Source organism: Manis pentadactyla, chromosome 7 (assembly GCF_030020395.1).
Source record: "Manis pentadactyla isolate mManPen7 chromosome 7, mManPen7.hap1, whole genome shotgun sequence".
NCBI lineage: Eukaryota > Metazoa > Chordata > Mammalia > Pholidota > Manidae > Manis > Manis pentadactyla.
Window position 1 is genome coordinate 138,603,979 of NC_080025.1, and position 18,056 is coordinate 138,622,034.

Below are 18,056 nucleotides of genomic sequence, written 5' to 3' on the forward strand. Positions count from 1 at the left end.
GCGTCCTTCCAGTAGTGTCCCTAACAATTGCAGTTAGTCCCAGGGGACATGGGTCCTGGAGCCCAAAAGATTTGGGGCATCTGTTCCGTGTGGCCCATCACTGTGTTGGAGGGGAGAACTCTTTGGACCAACTGAAACCCAGCCTGCAGCAGGCACTGGCTAATATTTGAGAGGCATCAATAGCATGTGTGAGTGTGTCTTTAGAAGGGACAGAGACAGACAGGATGTGACTAGTTAGGGGCTTTGGATTGGGATATGAAACGTGACTGCTGAAAGCTTCTCATCCTTTGCATTGTCGCAAATGTAGTAACATAAGTGCTTTGCAGAAGTGCGAGGCTTGGGTGCACTTCTTCCAACAGGCTTCTCAAATCCAAGGCTTAGTCCTGGTGTAGAGAGGTGAAGACACAGAGGGAAGAAGCCCAGGAATAGAGACTTGTTAGTGAGGTATCGATAATGATGAGCCGGTTGGGGGAATATTCGTATATTACATTTCCAGACTAGATAAACTGTCAGTTGCTCCAGGCCTCCGATCTGTTATTTTTGAAGGGTTTGGTACATAGGACATTGTGGTTTTTAAAAAAATAGCACATATGTCAAGATATAGGGAAATTAATGGCTTACTCAGAGAGCTTCAACATTGAGAGTGAACTGGAGCCAAGATTTAAGTCTCCTAAGTGATCCCGGGTGGGTTCCCCTGGAATTGTCTGTGGGGATTGCCCTCTGGAGATTTGCCAGGCCAAAGGAATTTTACTGTAAAGAAAACCCTAGTCTTAGCGACCAGGGAGAAGAACTGTAAAGGTCTCACACAATGAGGCCATAATGAAATATGTCACCAAAGTGAATGTCCGGTTGCACTTGCTTGAGAAACCGTGTCTAAAAATCGGGCTCAGATTAAGTGAATATTGTGGTGACCAAATCAGGCTACAAGAACTTAACAAGACCACTAAGAAAAAATTACTTGTTCTTCCAGGATGTCAAACCCAACTTAGAGTTATCAGCCACCTGCCAGGCCCTGGGTTCTGTGCCCACGCGCTGGGATGACGCCAATATTCCTGCTCAGGATGGATGCACTAGGTGTGCACATCAACCAACTCCACAGTCACGAGTCAAAGAAATCTTTCTCTGAATGAAAGCGCACTTCCATGGACAGTTCAAGTTCATGAAGGTATGGCTCTGAGTCACACTGAGCAGCGTCAGAGAAACATATCTGCAGGTGAGGGACCTCCCTGTCTGTGTTCTGCTTCGGCACTCACGACTTTCAGTTGTCCCAGTGAAGATCGTTCAGAACCCAAATACAGAAGGTCAAATAGGTTAAGGCATAAAGGGGCAGATTTTCTTTATTTAAATGGGAAAATTATAACTGCCTATAGCTGAACTTCCCAATTAGTTGTCTTACGTGAAATAAAACATGTTGTGTTAGGCATCTGAAGTCTTATTTTTGTTTCCTAATCTCTGTCAGAGAGAAAAGGCATTTATTTCCACTTGCTGTAAGTATTAGCACCTGGATAAAGGGAGCAGGCACAGGGAGCCGCTTTTAACTGGGGTCAGCATCAGCCGGAATGAGCAGCGAAGAGTTGGTCTTTGTTGTCTGTACCTCATACCTGATTTTTCCTATAATTTCAATGAATTCCTCATCCCTCCCCCATTTGTAAGGGACTCAGTTTTCTTCTGTCATGCGACCTATTTTAAATGACCACAATAAGGACAGGTAATTAATACTTTAAAATCACTTTTAGAATAATCACATTTAAAAAATTCACAAGGAGGACAATCTCAACATAAGGGCATTAATACAGATGCTCTTTATGTTTTCTTAACTCACCAGGATTCCAAGAATGGAATCTGTCGAAAACACAATTATTTGGGTACTAATTAATCAAAATTTAAATGATTTTAAAATGAAAGCAAATACTTTATAAATGAAAACACTCTTTGATGGATTAAAAATAATTAGCTGACAAATCCATGAAAGATATTTAAGTATTAGCAGGATATTATAATAGAATACTTTGCTCTAACTCACACACATGATAGATAACAACTATACTGTTAATATAATAAAAGGGCAGTGTCTAATGTATAAGTATTAACCTTCTGTCCAGGGTGTACTTATTCTGGAAGCAATTAAAAATCATCTGTATGTGTATAAGTGCTAGGATGAAGTTTTGAATATTAGAATGTTCTGTCTGATGGAGGAGTATTGGCTTGGATATGGGTTTGGAAGGGTACAGGTTTAGAGTGGACACAGGCTGAATCATAAGATTCTAAAGTAAGTTGCACTTTGTCAGATGAAAGTTGATAAGGTATGTATTAGGATATTAGCAACCTGAAGGAAGTCTGAGGGAGAGGTTGGAGATATGTAATAAAACAATGAAAGAAGATGACTTATTCTGTGGAGTGTTGAGGAACAGGGAAAAATTAAACATGATATTTTTGGGATAGTGCGATAATTTTAATCTATTGATAGCAATAAAGGAATCATGAGGGAATACAGTGTGTAGAGAGATGAGTTGATGGTGAGATATTTAGGAATCATTTGTTAAGCTGTTGCAGGCAGCATCTGGACATTTGGAGAGAAATTTAGGAGATAATTACGGAGTTGAGAGTGAACCATATAGAGTTGATTACAATTATTGTAGTGAAGAGATAAGTCGTCCAAGGAAAAGCTGAAAAATAGAGAAAAAAGAGTGCAAGTTCCGAGCCCGGAATCTTAGAAAATCTTTACAGTAACCAAGCAGAAGATTCAAAAATAATTATCAAAGAATACAGACAAATATCAAAGAATATAGAATCAGTTTGGAAGAAAATCAAGAGTTGAGAATTTGAAGGAGCAAACAGTCAAAATGTTTAAATGATAAAGAAAGAAATGACGTAGAATACAAGTCTCTACATCTGATGGCTGAAAAGCCAGGAATGACCTTGCGGAGTGCTACTTCTGTGGATCGGAGAAAGGGAAACCACATTTCATGACAAAGTGTGGATGGGGTGAGGACACAGACCCAGCAAGTGGGCCCCAATCACCTGAGAACTCCGGGTGTGAAAGGAGGGGCAATTAGAATGGTGACTGTGTAACAAAGATTTCTCTCCCCAGATTGGGTCTGTATATTTTTATAATGAGGGGAGAAGGAATCATTCAGGAGCAAGAGAAGCCCAGAACAGTAGAGAGAGGGAATAAATGCAGGAATAAGGGCCCGAATGTGATAAAGAGCTTGTCTTTATGAAGGGTCAAGCAGTTATCATCACTACCTGATGGACACCTGCCCTAATTCAGTCACTAAGGTAGGAGCTTTCGGCCTTCAGCATATTTGAGTTCACCAGCGACCCTCTCAGTTGGCCAGTATTGCCCACATTTTACAAATTATTACATGTGAGACTGAGAGAGGCTAAATATCTTGTTGTAGGCCTCAGGGAGCAGAACAGAATAGATTCAAAGCAGGAACTGTTAGGCTGTAAAGGCCACACTTTCTCTAGGATGTGACACTGCCACCGATTTGTAATAAGACGTGGGCTGTTGTAGAGACATGCAGGGTGGGCAGGAGGAGCACAGTGGGTCACCACAGGCATGTTCTCCAGGCAGCTTGCACAGTGCAGCAGAGGAACTAGTGATGTGACGGCCATCTGTTCTGTGTCTTTTTCTTCTGTGTGAGTGTTATGAGCACAGGGAAGTATAATATTCACCCTTGAAACTGCAGCATCTAGCACGTTTGCCAAATTAATCAGAAATGAAAGGTCTACTTCTTACACAGATCTGCTACCTAGTCAACAAACATGAACAGATTTGTTTTCTCTTCCTCCTTTCAGACCGCAAAGCCTACGCAGCCATTTTCATACTCTTGACACCATACACAAGGACTAGAGTTGTAGAAAAATAAAAAGAGCAAGTTAGAATGAGTAACAAAAATAGATTAAAAAATAAAAAGAGCAAGATAAAATTACCACTCTTCTCTCTCTCCTTCCAAAGACTTAAGGTAACCAAATTCTCAAAAAGACCCATCTTTCCCTGGAGTTTCAAAGCATCCAAACCACCTTTTAGACTAAATCTGTTAAAGGATTTGCTTCCTTTTTTATTTAAATGTCTGAAGAAATTGTGGTAGGGGTATGAGAGGAATGCCCAGAATTTGTTACTGTATTTCTGCCTGGGCTGGACTCATGCTGCAGCCAATACCCGTCCCACTGAAGGACTCCTACCACAGAGAGTTTATGAAGCACTTTCCTGTAGTTATCTCGGTTTGGGATTAAATTATTGCAATTACATAATCTGTAAATTATGCAACACTACCCCATTTTGTATGTAAAAGTTTAAGTCTCTAACCCAATCACACATCTGGTTAAGTCATAAAAACAGGATTTCTAATCATGTTCTCTGATTCCAGATTTCCATGAGATGCTAGCCTTACTTGCAGCATGTATCTGCCTCTTCCAAATCTCTTTTGTTTTTGTAATGTGTTTATACATTTAATCACGTTTTGTGTGGTAGATACGTATAGGCTTGTCCTTGAACTTTGAACCATGTTTATTCTCATTGCTTATTATTTTGCCTCCCATTGTCATCTGCAATTTTCTCCTGCCCTGGAAATGGAGATAAGTTGGAAAGATACAGAGCTCCAAAAATTGCTCTGAATTATCTCCAGTTTCTAACTGACTCTCTCAGACCACATAATGTCCTTATGAAGGTGCTAACCTGTCTTGCTTTCTGTAGACTGGATATAAGGCATACTAGCCTCATGATCAAGCCTGTCATCTTGGCCCATAAATGATCTGAAATATCTAGCTAAGGCTGGCAGGATATGCATTCTTACAAGAAGTTATTCTAATGGCTCTTTAATTCAGCAGCTTCTATTATTTCTGTCTCTCTGCAGATTAATAATCTGTTCTTTAATGGACACGGATAACCAGACATGGGTGAGAGAGTTTATCCTCCTTGGCCTGTCCAGTGACTGGGACACTCAGGTCTGTCTTTTTGTCCTGTTCTTGGTCATGTACCTGGCGACAGTGCTGGGGAACTTCCTCATTGTCCTTCTGATCAGACTGGACAGCCGACTCCACACTCCCATGTATTTCTTCCTCAGCAACCTCTCCCTTGTTGATGTGTCTTATGCCACAAGCATCGTCCCTCAGATGCTGGTGCATCTTCTTGCAGAACATAAAGCTATCCACTTTGTGAGCTGTGCAGCCCAGTTATTCTTCTCCCTGGCCTTGGGTGGGATTGAGTTTGTTCTACTGGCAGTGATGGCCTATGACCGCTATGTGGCTGTGTGTGACCCCCTGAGGTACTCGGTCATCATGCATGGAGGGCTCTGTGCCAGATTGGCCACCACATCCTGGGTCAGTGGGTCTGTCAATTCTCTCATGCAGACCGCCATCACCTTTCAGCTGCCCATGTGCACATACAAACGTATTGATCACATATCCTGTGAAATTCTAGCTGTGCTCAGGCTGGCCTGTGTGGACACCTCCTCCAATGAGGTTGCAATCATGGTTTCTAGCATCATCCTGCTGATGACACCCTTCTGCCTGGTTCTCTTGTCCTACATCCAGATCATCTCCACCATCCTAAAGATCCAGTCCACAGAGGGGAGGAGGAAGGCCTTCCACACCTGTGCCTCCCACCTCACAGTGGTTGCCCTGTGCTATGGCATGACCATTTTCACTTATATCCAGCCCCGTTCCAGCCCTTCTGTCCTTCAGGAGAAGTTGATCTCTGTCTTCTATGCTATTTTGATGCCTGTGCTGAACCCCATGATTTATACTCTAAGGAACAAAGAGGTGAAGGGGGCCTGGCAGAAGCTATTAGGAAAATTATCTGGATTAAAATCTAAACTGTCAGCGTGATGAATCATGAGCATCATTTGGAGAAAAGAGCCTTGCCTGTGTGTTCTCCCAGTCAGCTCAGATACGACAGGCGTCAGCTGCATTGCCCTGACAACCAGGAAAGAAATGATGAAACATGTGCTGGTGACGCCGAGTAGGAGGCTGAGTGCTGGGTGGAGGGGTGGGATGTGTGGGTATTTTTATGTTACAGGAGCTGTTCTGTGGGGTTGAGCACTGTTGTAATAGAACTTCTCCTCTTTGCTCAGTCTCCATTCATCTGGCTTGAGTGTAATGAGAAAAGAACCATTTATTATTTTGATTCACACACTGTTTGTAATCATGGACCTATTCATGAATCTTACTTTGGACCACTGGTTTTTATTCATCTAAATTTTGTACAAGGTTATCATGTTTCCATTGGGAACAAAATTATTTTCACATTTTAGACTCACTTAAAACAATGCTTGTTGGATAGTCACATCCAGTAACTGTGTGAGTCACTATTCTGAGGAAAATGTTGATATTAAGACTGATTAAAATGTTTTTGATGTGGACCTAACATGTGTGGACATAATGTGTGTGTCTGAGTGCTAGAGGTAACTCATTGGAGAAGCATCAACTAAAGGTCTAATTTTCTGCTGGTAGGAATGTAAAAAAGGGACTTGTACATTATTACTGGCCAAGGAAAAGCTGTTTCAAGTTCTTGATAGTATAAAATATTCTGAGGATTTTTATTGCATACATAAAGATGCCCCATTTAAATGCTAAAATTGTTCAATCTCTAAGAGAACTATTAGCTCTTTTCCTAGACTTTAGATACAAAAGCAGCACATAAATTTAGGATAATGTAGAAAATATCAATAGAAAGAACACATCCTCACTCAGAGCCAACAAAATATAAGATGATTTTATATGGACTTGATGGATCAGGATCGTTCAGCCAGCTCTGCAGATGTCATCCTCAATTGCCCATAGATTTTTTTTCAAGTCTCTTTCTCCCACCACTGCTCCTACATACACAACAGGGCCCTAATTGATCTTTGTAAACATAGTGAGATGGAGTAGTCTGAGAAATAGCCTAAAGAAGGAAAAGGAGGGGGAATAAATAATTGTACAAGTGATAAGGATGGGGGAAGAGGAGAAAGAGTATGACAGTACTCCCTCTCCTCACTCCCTTGAAGAAGTCTCAGAGTCCTTTCTTCCCATTGTATTAAGTTATCTGAAGTGTAGTCTTCCACTTGTGAATGCATTCACACAATCCCAGTGTTGAAGCAGAGTTGAAGGCTCACATAGTCCAGAGCCCATACACTAGTTTAATTTTGCCTTAAAAAAATCCTTCCTAAAATTCATGATAAAGGCAGGCATCCCAAAAGATGTCAAAGCTCGTGGGCTAAATTTTGCTTGACATTAATTCAAGAAATATTAATAGAGAGTCAGTCCACTCTGTGTGTGATAAGGAATGGTTTTAGAGACACAATAATCAGTAAGACACTGTCCTAAAGATAAGACTGGGGTATATCAGGGATGACAGATGATGAGTCAACTAAAATGCAGCATTTTAAGTGTGAGCCTTTGGGGGTGAGAGAAGAAGTCTTCTGTGTATGAAAGGACCAAAAAGATCCAGGTGGAGACCAGCAAGGTGAGAACAAGTGATCCAGGTGACAGCAACCCAAAGTAAGGAACAGCTTGTGAAAGGTGCAGAGCTGGAAGGGAAGAGGCGAGCTCCAAAGTGTCCTGCAGCTGCACTTGCAGGGCAGAGATGACTGGGGAAGCGTGAGGATGAGTCAGGCGGGTAAAGAGGGGTGTGGTCTCACAGGGCACTGAATGCTGCATTGTCATTTAACTTTATCTGATTGCAATGAGGAGATTTTTAAGCAGGAGTATAATTTGATAAAATTTACATTTTTGAATTATTTCTTTGGCAAGTAAGCCACAGGAAAAAGAGATTAGAGGCAAGGAGACCAGCTAGGGGGCTGCTCCAGTGACACCATTGAGACATTAGAGGATTCTGATCTAAAGTGGTAGCGATAGGGCAACAGGAAAGTCAAGTGAAGTCCCATGATTGAAAGAGATTTCAGAGGAATGCTTCATGTTCTTCCAGACTGCACTTCCTATATTTACCCCATACCTCTTCTAAGATAATATTTCAATGTTATGTGAATTGTGGAGTAAATGGCAAAATTTACCTCTATGAATACTTTCTATATAAAATGGTAGGGGAAAGAAATGAAAGAAACAGAAAATTAGCCAAAAACACAAATATACCCAAGACACTTGAGGAAGGGAAGAGTGTGAAGATGCTGTGTCCTCCTTCTCCACCTGGTTACAGTGTCTGTCACTCTTGTCCACCATTCAGGGCTCCATCCCTTAGCCTCCCCTGGCCTCACTCCCCTGCTCATCACCCTTCTCCCGTCATCAAGGCCAGCAGCCTCTCTCTGCATCTTATCCTTGGCCCCTGTTTTCACATCTTATAGCTTGTTTCTGAGGCTGAATAGATATAATTCATATTGGGTCCAAGCTTGGTCATTTTGTACGATGAATTATCTAAATATCTAAGCCTGACCAGTTATATACAGCATGAATTCATAAAAAGTTATTTGTAATGGTTCTTTGATTCAACAGCTTCTGTTGTATCTGACTCTCTTTGAACATTAATAATCCTCTGTTTCTTTAATGGGAATGGAAAACCAGATATGTTTTAGGGAATCGATTTCCTCATCCTGTCCAGTGAGTGGGACACTCAGGTTTCTCTTTGTCTTGTTCTTGGTCACATATCTGACGACAAGCTGGCAACTTCCTCATAGTTCTTCTGACCAGACTGGACAGCCGACTCCACACTCCCATGTATTTCTTCCTCAGCAACTTCTCCCTTGTTGATGTGCCTCATGCCACAAGCATGGGATTGGGATATGAAATGTGACTGTCCCTCAGATGCTGGTGCATCTTCTTGCAGAACATAAAGCTGTCTCATTTGTGAGCTGTGCAGCTCAGCTAATTTTCTGCCCGCACTTGGGTGGGATTGAGTTTGTTCTACTGGCAGTGATGGCCTGTGACTGCTGTGTGGCTGTGTGTGACTCCCTGAGGTACTCGGTCATCATGCACGGAGGGCTCTCTGCCAGCTTGGCCACCACATCCTGGGTCACTGGTTCCATGAACTGTTTCATGCAGGAACTCAAAAATAAAATAGTTATGTTTAAATCTAATGAAATTTATAGAATTTGTATGCTGAGAATAACACCATGTGTTTTACAGTTTATGAAAATTAATTCAATATAACCACAGATCTATAAAGCATAATAGTATGAAGTTTTATAAGAAACTTATGAGAAAACATGGGATCTAGGGTAGGCAAAGTTTTTTTCATTTAGTGCAAAAAAATGGGCCATTAGATGAATAGTGATAAATTGGAGTCACCAAGCTCATAAAATACTCCTTTAAGAAATACTCTGTTATGAAAGTTAAGGTAGAGGGTGGAGAAAATACTTACAATCCAGTTAGAACATGGACAAGAGACCTGAAGGCACATTGTACTGAAGAAGATAGATGACATATAAGCAAATGGAAATATTTTTAACATTATTAACTTCAGAAAGTATCAATGAAACCTATCAGAAATAATGACAATACCCAATGCTGATGAGGATGAGGAGAAACTGAACATCCATACATTGCTGTTGGGAATGTAAAATAGGTAGACATTCTGGAAAATGCTTCATAGTTTCTTAAAAAACAAAGCAAAAAGCCAAAAATCTCCATCATGCTACTACATACAACTCAGCCTTTGCATTCCTGGACATTTTTCCTTGTCAAATGAGTTCTACACTCACACAGAAATCTGTACAGAAACCTGCAACTTAATTTGTAATAGTGTCAGACCAGAAACAACTTAGATGTCCTTTAACCTGTGAATGGTTAAACAAAAGGTGATATGAACACACCATAGAGTACTCATAGAGTACCCACCAACAATAAAAAGAATGAACTGTTGCTATATACAACAACATGGATGAATCTCCAGAGAATGATGCTGAGTGAAAAGGCTAAACCCAGAAGGAATATACTGTATAATTCCATTTATATGTAATTCTTGAAATGCCAAAATTATAGTTATGGATAACTGGTAGTGGTTATCAGAGGATAAGGAGAGGGTAGGGGTTGGACAGAAGTGGGTGTACCTATGAAAGGACAGCAGGATGGTGGTGGATGTGTTCTGTATTATTGTGATTTTTCAATCCCAATCTTCTGATACTCTATTATCACATATCATGTAATGTTATAATTTAATTGTTTATAAAATTATATGCTGTTATATATCATACTATTGTATGATAATTATAGTATAGGTCTGCAAGATGGGGTAAACTGGACCAAAGGGACAAGTGATACTTCGGTATTATTAAGTATAATAGCTTGTAAATCCACATGATCTTAAAATACAAAGCTTAATTAAAAATGAAGTTTGAATCCCTTTACAATATATATATCTGCCAAATCACCACATTGTGCACTTTCAATATTTTACAATCGTATTTGTCAATTATAAGTCAATAAATCAGAAAAAAAAGTTTGAGCAGGTGTAGTTTGAAGTTTAACCCTTCTGTGAGAAGGATTTTAGATGATCTTATTTTCCATTGTTTTTTTTTTTATACTAGCTGCTATCATTCCCTTTATCAGCTTGTTGTAGATTTGGATTTTTAGGTCTGTTTATGTGCTGCTGTTACTTTTGGGGCTAAAACAGTAGCATGAGAAACGTACCAGCATGTCCATCATACTTGCAGTACTCACAGAAGTCCGTTAGACTCTGCAAGTACATCAAGGGAGCAAAGTCCATCTCTCCTGTCTCTACAAAGAGAAGTAAGGGCACCTGGATCCTAAAGGGGAGAAATGCTCTTCACCCAGATGTAGATGCAGCCCCAGTCGTGCCTGGGGCACTGAAGGGTGAAGTTGGTTTGGGCTGAGGAGAACATGGTAAGCTTCAGGAACCTGGCTCCTCTGAGGTTTTAGAAACCTAAGGCTCCAATGAAGATGTCAGAGGCAGAGGGAGGCAGGGGAGCAGCCTTCCACAGGGAGGAGGAGGGCAGCCCAGAGGTCCTGCGCGTGTGCCTCGGGAGTGGGGCCAGTGATGAACATTGTAATGCCTGAGGCTCCTGAAGGGACTCGTCAGCCATGTTGCCAAAGGCAGCTGCTGCCAAAGCCCATTAGGGCTGTGCTTGAGCTGTCTTGGAGCTCTTGTCGCGTCCTTCCAGTAGTGTCCCTAACAATTGCAGTTAGTCCCAGGGGTTATACGGGTCCCGGAATCCAAGAGATTTGGAGCATCTGTTCTGTGTGGCCCGTCACTGTGTTGGAGGGGAGAACTCTTTGGACCAACTGAAACCCAGCCTGCAGCAGGCACTGGCTAATATTTGAGAGGCATCAATAGCATGTGTGAGTGTGTCTTTAGAAGGGACAGAGACAGACAGGATGTGACTAGTTAGGGGCTTTGGATTGGGATATGAAACGTGACTGCTGAAAGCTTCTCATCCTTTGCATTGTCGCAAATGTAGTAACATAAGTGCTTTGCAGAAGTGCGAGGCTTGGGTGCACTTCTTCCAACAGGCTTCTCAAATCCAAGGCTTAGTCCTGGTGTAGAGAGGTGAAGACACAGAGGAAAGAAGCCCAGGAATAGAGACTTGTTAGTGAGGTATCGATAATGATGAGCAGGTTGGGGGAATATTCGTATATTACATTTCCAGACTAGATAAACTGTCAGTTGCTCCAGGCCTCCGATCTGTTATTTTTGAAGGGTTTGGTACATAGGACATTGTGGTTTTTTAAAAAATAGCACATATGTCAAGATATAGGGCAATTAATGGCTTACTCAGAGAGCTTCAACATTGAGAGTGAACTGGAGCCAAGATTTAAGTCTCCTAAGTGATCTCGGGTGGGTTCCCCTGGAATTGTCTGTGGGGATTGCCCTCTGGAGATTTGCCAGGCCAAAGGAATTTTACTGTAAAGAAAACCCTAGTCTTAGCGACCAGGGAGAAGAACTGTAAAGGTCTCACACAATGAGGCCATAATGAAATATGTCACCAAAGTGAATGTCCGGTTGCACTTGCTTGAGAAACTGTGTCTAAAAATCGGGCTCAGATTAAGTGAATATTGTGGTGACCAAATCAGGCTACAAGAACTTAACAAGACCACTAAGAAAAAATTACTTGTTCTTCCAGGATGTCAAACCCAACTTAGAGTTATCAGCCACCTGCCAGGCCCTGGGTTCTGTGCCCATGCGCTGGGATGACGCCAATATTCCTGCTCAGGATGGATGCACTAGGTGTGCACATCAACCAACTCCACAGTCACGAGTCAAAGAAATCTTTCTCTGAATGAAAGCGCACTTCCATGGACAGTTCAAGTTCATGAAGGTATGGCTCTGAGTCACACTGAGCAGCGTCAGAGAAACATATCTGCAGGTGAGGGACCTCCCTTTCTGTGTTCTGCTTCGGCACTCACGACTTTCAGTTGTCCCAGTGAAGATCGTTCAGAACCCCAAATACAGAAGGTCAAATAGGTTAAGGCATAAAGGGGCAGATTTTCTTTATTTAAATGGGAAAATTATAACTGCCTATAGCTGAACTTCCCAATTAGTTGTCTTACGTGAAATAAAACATGTTGTGTTAGGCATCTGAAGTCTTATTTTTGTTTCCTTATCTCTGTCATAGAGAAAAGACATTTATTTCCACTTGCTTAAGTATTAGCACCTGGATAAAGGGAGAAGGCACAGGGAGCCGCTTTTAACTGGGGTCAGCATCAGCCGGAATGAGCAGCGAAGAGTTGGACTTTGCTGTCTGTACCTCATACCTGATTTTTCCTATAATTTCAGTGAAATTCCTCATCCTTCCCCCATTTGTGAGGGACTCAGTTTTCTGCTGTCATGTGCCCTATTTTAAATGGCCACAGTAAGGGCAGGTAATTAATATTTTAAAATCCCATTTGGAATAATCCCATCTAAAAAGTTCACAATGAATTGAATCTCAAGATAAAAGGAATAAGTTACTAATATTGGAGCCTCAAGCCTTCTGGGTCAGGAAGAAGGAAATAATTTTGAATAGAATATTGCAGTGATACCTTCATATTATATCCCTTTTTACATTCTATTAGTTATGCTCACAGTAATTGCTCTATATCTACCACAACTCTTAAGACATAGGAATCTGAAAATTACTCCTTCTTGATATTCATATCTAAGGAGCTGAAGTACAGGGATATGTCATTTTCCAATATAATGTTCTCAACAGCCAGCCTGCATTGTTCAGTTTTGAGTAGACAAAGAAAGCTCAAAACATACAGATAGAGTAGTGTGGTTTCAGGTTTTGCATATTAGGAAGAAACGACCCAGAAGATGTGAAATAGGGTGGTATTATTTATTAAAGAAACAGTAGGTACTTACAGAAAGAGCAGCTGGAATTGGGATGAATGCTGAGAACACACACAGTCTTACACAAGAGAAAAATCTAACAGGACTGACTCCACTCCATTGCTCATACCTGACAGTGAACAAGAGCTGTGTTCCTAGTCCTACATGAGAAGGATTTTGGCTTCTTATGTCTACTGAGAAAAGTGGAATAAGTATTCTCAGGAGCCTGTCTTACCTGTTGACATGAATGAAAAGCACAGGTTGGGGAACAGTGTCAAACATCCCAAGTCTATTAGAAATGAGAAGACCAAGCTTTGGGTGATAGCACATGTTTAGATATGCGGCACATTGCCCACCTCTTCTTTCGTTCTGTGAAATAAGACAGACTACGTTTGCAGCTCTGTTTAGCTGAAAGCTGACCTGAGGAATGTGGAGATGGTGTTTGCTGCAGGCATATAAAATCTTCCTCACCAGGTTTCCTCCTTCATTTGGTTTTTCAAGTGCACATGCTATATCTATTTTCTTGATCTACTGGAGTCTAAGAAGGGACTCTATATGAGTGTAGAAAACAGAAGTATTTGAATTATCAGTTATTTTGAATTTGAATTATTTTAAAAGCAAGGTAAATGCCTTTCAAAATAAATATACTCTTTGATGGGATAAAAATAATTAGCTGACATATCCAGGAAGGGTACTTATATATTAGCAGGATATTTTAGTTAATTTTTTTGCTTTGAAACACAGGCATGATAATAAACACTAAAATTAATAAAATAAAAGTCATGACAGGTCCTAATTAATGAGTATTTGTACACTCCCCTGTCCCTGATGTTCTTAATTCTGTGAACAGTTAGACAACATGTATTTGTTTGTGCATGAAAGTAGTATGATTAAATTTGTATTTTAGGGTGATCAGTCTAGGAGGAAGAAAAGCACATTTATTACTGTCTTTACCAGGGAGGGGCTCATGTTAGTACTAATACCTTTATTGCTGAAGTACCACTTCCATTAATAAGTTATAAGTAACTTCCTTGTAAGTTACTTCTGCACTTGACCTTGCCATATACTTGTGAGTTACGGAATACTATCATATTTTGTGTATAAAAGTTTACACATCTTGTATATCATAAAAACAGGATTCATATCCAGTGTATCTAATTCTGATCTATCCAGGAGATATTAGCTTTGTTTGTATTGTGCATTTGCCACTTCGGAATCTCTCTCCTTCTCTTTTTTGTAATTATTTATTCATTTCATCATGTTTGGAGTAATAGATACATGTAGGGTTGTCCTTGACTTTGAATCATGTTTATCTTCATTGTTTACCACTTTACCTCCCATTGTTACCTACCATCTTCTCTTGCCTGGAAACTAAGGTAAGTTGGAAAATATACAGCCCCTAAAACTATACTGCATTATCTCCAGACTTTAAGTGACTCCCTGAGACCATCCTGTCCTTTGAAGGCGTGAGCCTGTCTCTCTTACGCAGAGAACATGAATGCATCTTAGGATCAAACTCGTCATCTTGGCTCATAAATGATCAGAAACATCTGACTAGGAGTGGCAGGTTGTATATACAATATTCATTCTTTTAAGAAGTTATTCTAATGGCTCTTTAATTCAGCAGCTTCTATTATTTCTGTCTCTCTGCAGATTAATAATCTGTTCTTTAATGGACACGGATAACCAGACATGGGTGAGAGAGTTTATCCTCCTTGGCCTGTCCCGTGACTGGGACACTCAGGTCTGTCTTTTTGTCCTGTTCTTGGTCATGTACCTGGCGACAGTGCTGGGGAACTTCCTCATTGTCCTTCTGATCAGACTGGACAGCGGACTCCACACTCCCATGTATTTCTTCCTCAGCAACCTCTCCCTTGTTGATGTGTCTTATGCCACAAGCATCGTCCCTCAGATGCTGGTGCATCTTCTTGCAGAACATAAAGCTATCCCCTTTGTGAGCTGTGCATCCCAGTTATTCTTCTCCCTGGCCTTGGGTGGGATTGAGTTTGTTCTACTGGCAGTGATGGCCTATGACCGCTATGTGGCTGTGTGTGACCCCCTGAGGTACTCGGTCATCATGCATGGAGGGCTCTGTGCCAGATTGGCCACCACATCCTGGGTCAGTGGGTCTGTCAATTCTCTCATGCAGACCGCCATCACCTTTCAGCTGCCCATGTGCACATATAAACGTATTGATCATGTATCCTGTGAAATCCTAGCTGTGCTGAGGCTGGCCTGTGTGGACACCTCCTCCAATGAGGTTGCAATCATGGTTTCTAGCATCATCCTGCTGATGACACCCTTCTGCCTGGTTCTCTTGTCCTACATCCAGATCATCTCCACCATCCTAAAGATCCAGTCCACAGAGGGGAGGAGAAAAGCCTTCCACACCTGTGCCTCCCACCTCACAGTGGTTGCCCTGTGCTATGGCATGGCCATTTTCACCTACACCCAGCCCCGCTCCAGCCCTGCTGTTCTTCAGGAGAAGTTGATCTCTGTCTTCTATGCTATTTTGATGCCTGTGCTGAACCCCATGATTTATACTCTAAGGAACAAAGAGGTGAAGGGGGCCTGGCAGAAACTATTAGGAAAATTATCTGGATTAAAATCTAAAATGTCAACTTGATGAATCATGAGCATCATTTGGAGAAAAGAGCCTTGCTTGTGTGTTCTCCCAGTCAGCTCAGATACGACAGGCGTCAACTGCATTGCCCTGGCAACCAGGAAAGAGATGACGAAATGTGTGCTGGTAGGAGGCTGAGTGGTTGGGTTGGGGGGTGGGATGTGAGAATACTTTTATGTCATTGCAGCATGTTCAATGCAGTTGAGCACTGATGTAATAGAATTTTGTGCCCTGATTCATCTCCATTCATACTGCCTGAGAGTCATGGGGAAAAAAATCATTTACTGCTTTGATGGGTCATGTTGTTTGTAATCATGGACCCATTTGTGGATCTTCCTTTGGACCACTGGTTCTTATTCATCCAAATTTTGTACAAGGTTATCATGTTTCCATTGGGAACAAAACCTTTTCACATTTTAGACTCACTTAAAATAATGCCTTTTCTGTATAGACACATTCAGTAATTGTGTGAGTCACTGTTCTGAGGAAAGTGAGCTGGACGTAACGTGGTGGATGTAATGTGTTTGTCTGAGTGCTGGAGGTAACTCAGCAGAGAAGCAGAAACTAAAGATCTTATTTTACTCTAATAGGAATATAACTGACTTTTGTTTGTATATGAGGAATAACTACATTTTAAGCTCTCCTTGATAGTATACAAACAATTTGAAAGGAAGTTTCTTGCATACATAAAGGGCTACCATGTAAATGTTAAAATTGTTTAATCTCTAAAAAAATCTCTTAACTCTTTTCCTAGAGTTTAGAAACAAAATAAGCACATAAAATTTAAGATAATGTATAAAATATTAAAGCTGTCATTAATCTTAGAAAAGATAGATTCTTTAGCCAAAGCCAATGAAAGATAACGTAAAATGAAAGATTTTGTGAATCAGGATAGTTCACCCAGCTATGCAGATATTACCCTCAATTATTCATATTAAAGGCAATGCCCCATCTGTTTGCTTATACACACACACAGGGCTGTAGTTGATCTTTGCAAATCTAGTGAGCTGAAGAAGTCTCAAGGGTAGATGCCAAGTCTGACAAAAGTCTAACTAAGGAAAAAGAGGGTGAAGAAATAATTGTATAATGGTTAAAGAAGGGGAAAGAGGAGAAAGAATATGATAGCAGCTTATCTTTTATTTCCCTCTAAGAACTCACAAATCTTCTATTGTGTCTTCTTCATTTAGTTGATTTGCAGTTCTATTTGTGATCACATTATCAACACAACTCAGTGTTTGAGCAAGCTTAAGATTTATGTAATCCAGAGCCCATTTGATATTTTAATATTGCTTTAAAAATTCCAGACGTAAAATTTGAAATGTAGGTAAGCCTCCTAAAAGTTGTCAATTCCAGTGGGTTAAATTTCTATTGGTGTTAATCCAAGAATTATTAATGGAAAGTCTACTATGTGTGTGTAACAGTGAACGGTTTTTGAAACAAAATGGTCAAGAAGATAAAGGCCTGACAATAATAGGATGATAAGGTCTGATAGAAAATGAAGCAATTAAAATGCAGCATGATGAGGGTCACAGAGAATAAGACTTTGGGGGTGACAGCAGAAGTCTTCCTGTATGAAAAGACCAAACAGACCCAGGTGGAGACCAGGAAGGTGAGAACAAGTGATCCGGATGAAAGCAACCCAAAGAAAGGAACAGCTTGTGAAAGGTGCAGAGCTGGACCAAAGTGTCCTGCAGCTGCACTTGCAGGGCAGAGACGACTGGGGAAGCAGTGAGGATGAATCAGGCGGGTAAAGAGGGGTGTGGTCTCACAGGGCACTGAAAGCCGCATTGTCATTTAACTTTATGTGATCGCAGTGGGGAGCTGGTAGAGATTTTTAAGCAGGCATATGATTTGATAAAATTTTTATTTTTGAATAATTACTGTGGCAAATAAGCCAGAGGAAGAAAAGATTATAGAGGCAAGGAGACCTGCTTTGGACTTCTCCAGTGATACTATTGAAACACTAGAGGCATCTGATCTAAACTGGTGGTGATACAGAAAGAGAAAAGTCAAGTCAAGCCACATGATTTGAAAGAGATTTCAGACCTGCTTTTAGAATGTGTTGAAACATAGGCAACTATCACTTGACAATACACTGCTATGTATACACACACACACACATATGGATAGGTAGATAGATATGCCAACATATATGAACCTCATGGTAACCACAAATAAAAAACCTATAGTAGACACACACAAAAATAAAGAGAAAGGGGCCCAAACATG

At 40.8% G+C, this 18,056-nt stretch overlaps 2 protein-coding genes across 3 annotated transcripts; both read left to right on the plus strand.

Moving 5' to 3' along the window:
• Positions 1–1,036: 1,036 nt before the first annotated feature.
• On the plus strand, positions 1,037–8,173 carry LOC118932590 (olfactory receptor-like protein OLF3). Of its 2 annotated transcripts, none has more exons than XM_057504857.1 (2): positions 1,037–1,165; positions 4,860–8,173. In XM_057504857.1, the coding sequence occupies exon 2, from the start codon at positions 4,879–4,881 to the stop codon at positions 5,830–5,832; it is 954 nt and encodes a 317-aa protein (XP_057360840.1). In that variant the 5' UTR covers positions 1,037–1,165; positions 4,860–4,878; the 3' UTR covers positions 5,833–8,173. The 2 variants fall into 2 exon arrangements, with proteins under 2 accessions (XP_057360840.1, XP_036782107.2); XM_036926212.2 differs by having other exon boundaries at positions 1,094–1,213.
• LOC118932628 (olfactory receptor-like protein OLF3) lies at positions 1,056–17,499 on the plus strand. Its single transcript, XM_057504858.1, has 3 exons — positions 1,056–1,165; positions 12,018–12,260; positions 14,858–17,499. Exon 3 carries the CDS (start codon positions 14,877–14,879, stop codon positions 15,828–15,830), a length of 954 nt encoding a protein of 317 aa, XP_057360841.1. The 5' UTR covers positions 1,056–1,165; positions 12,018–12,260; positions 14,858–14,876; the 3' UTR covers positions 15,831–17,499.
• The last annotated feature ends 557 nt before the right edge of the window (positions 17,500–18,056 follow it).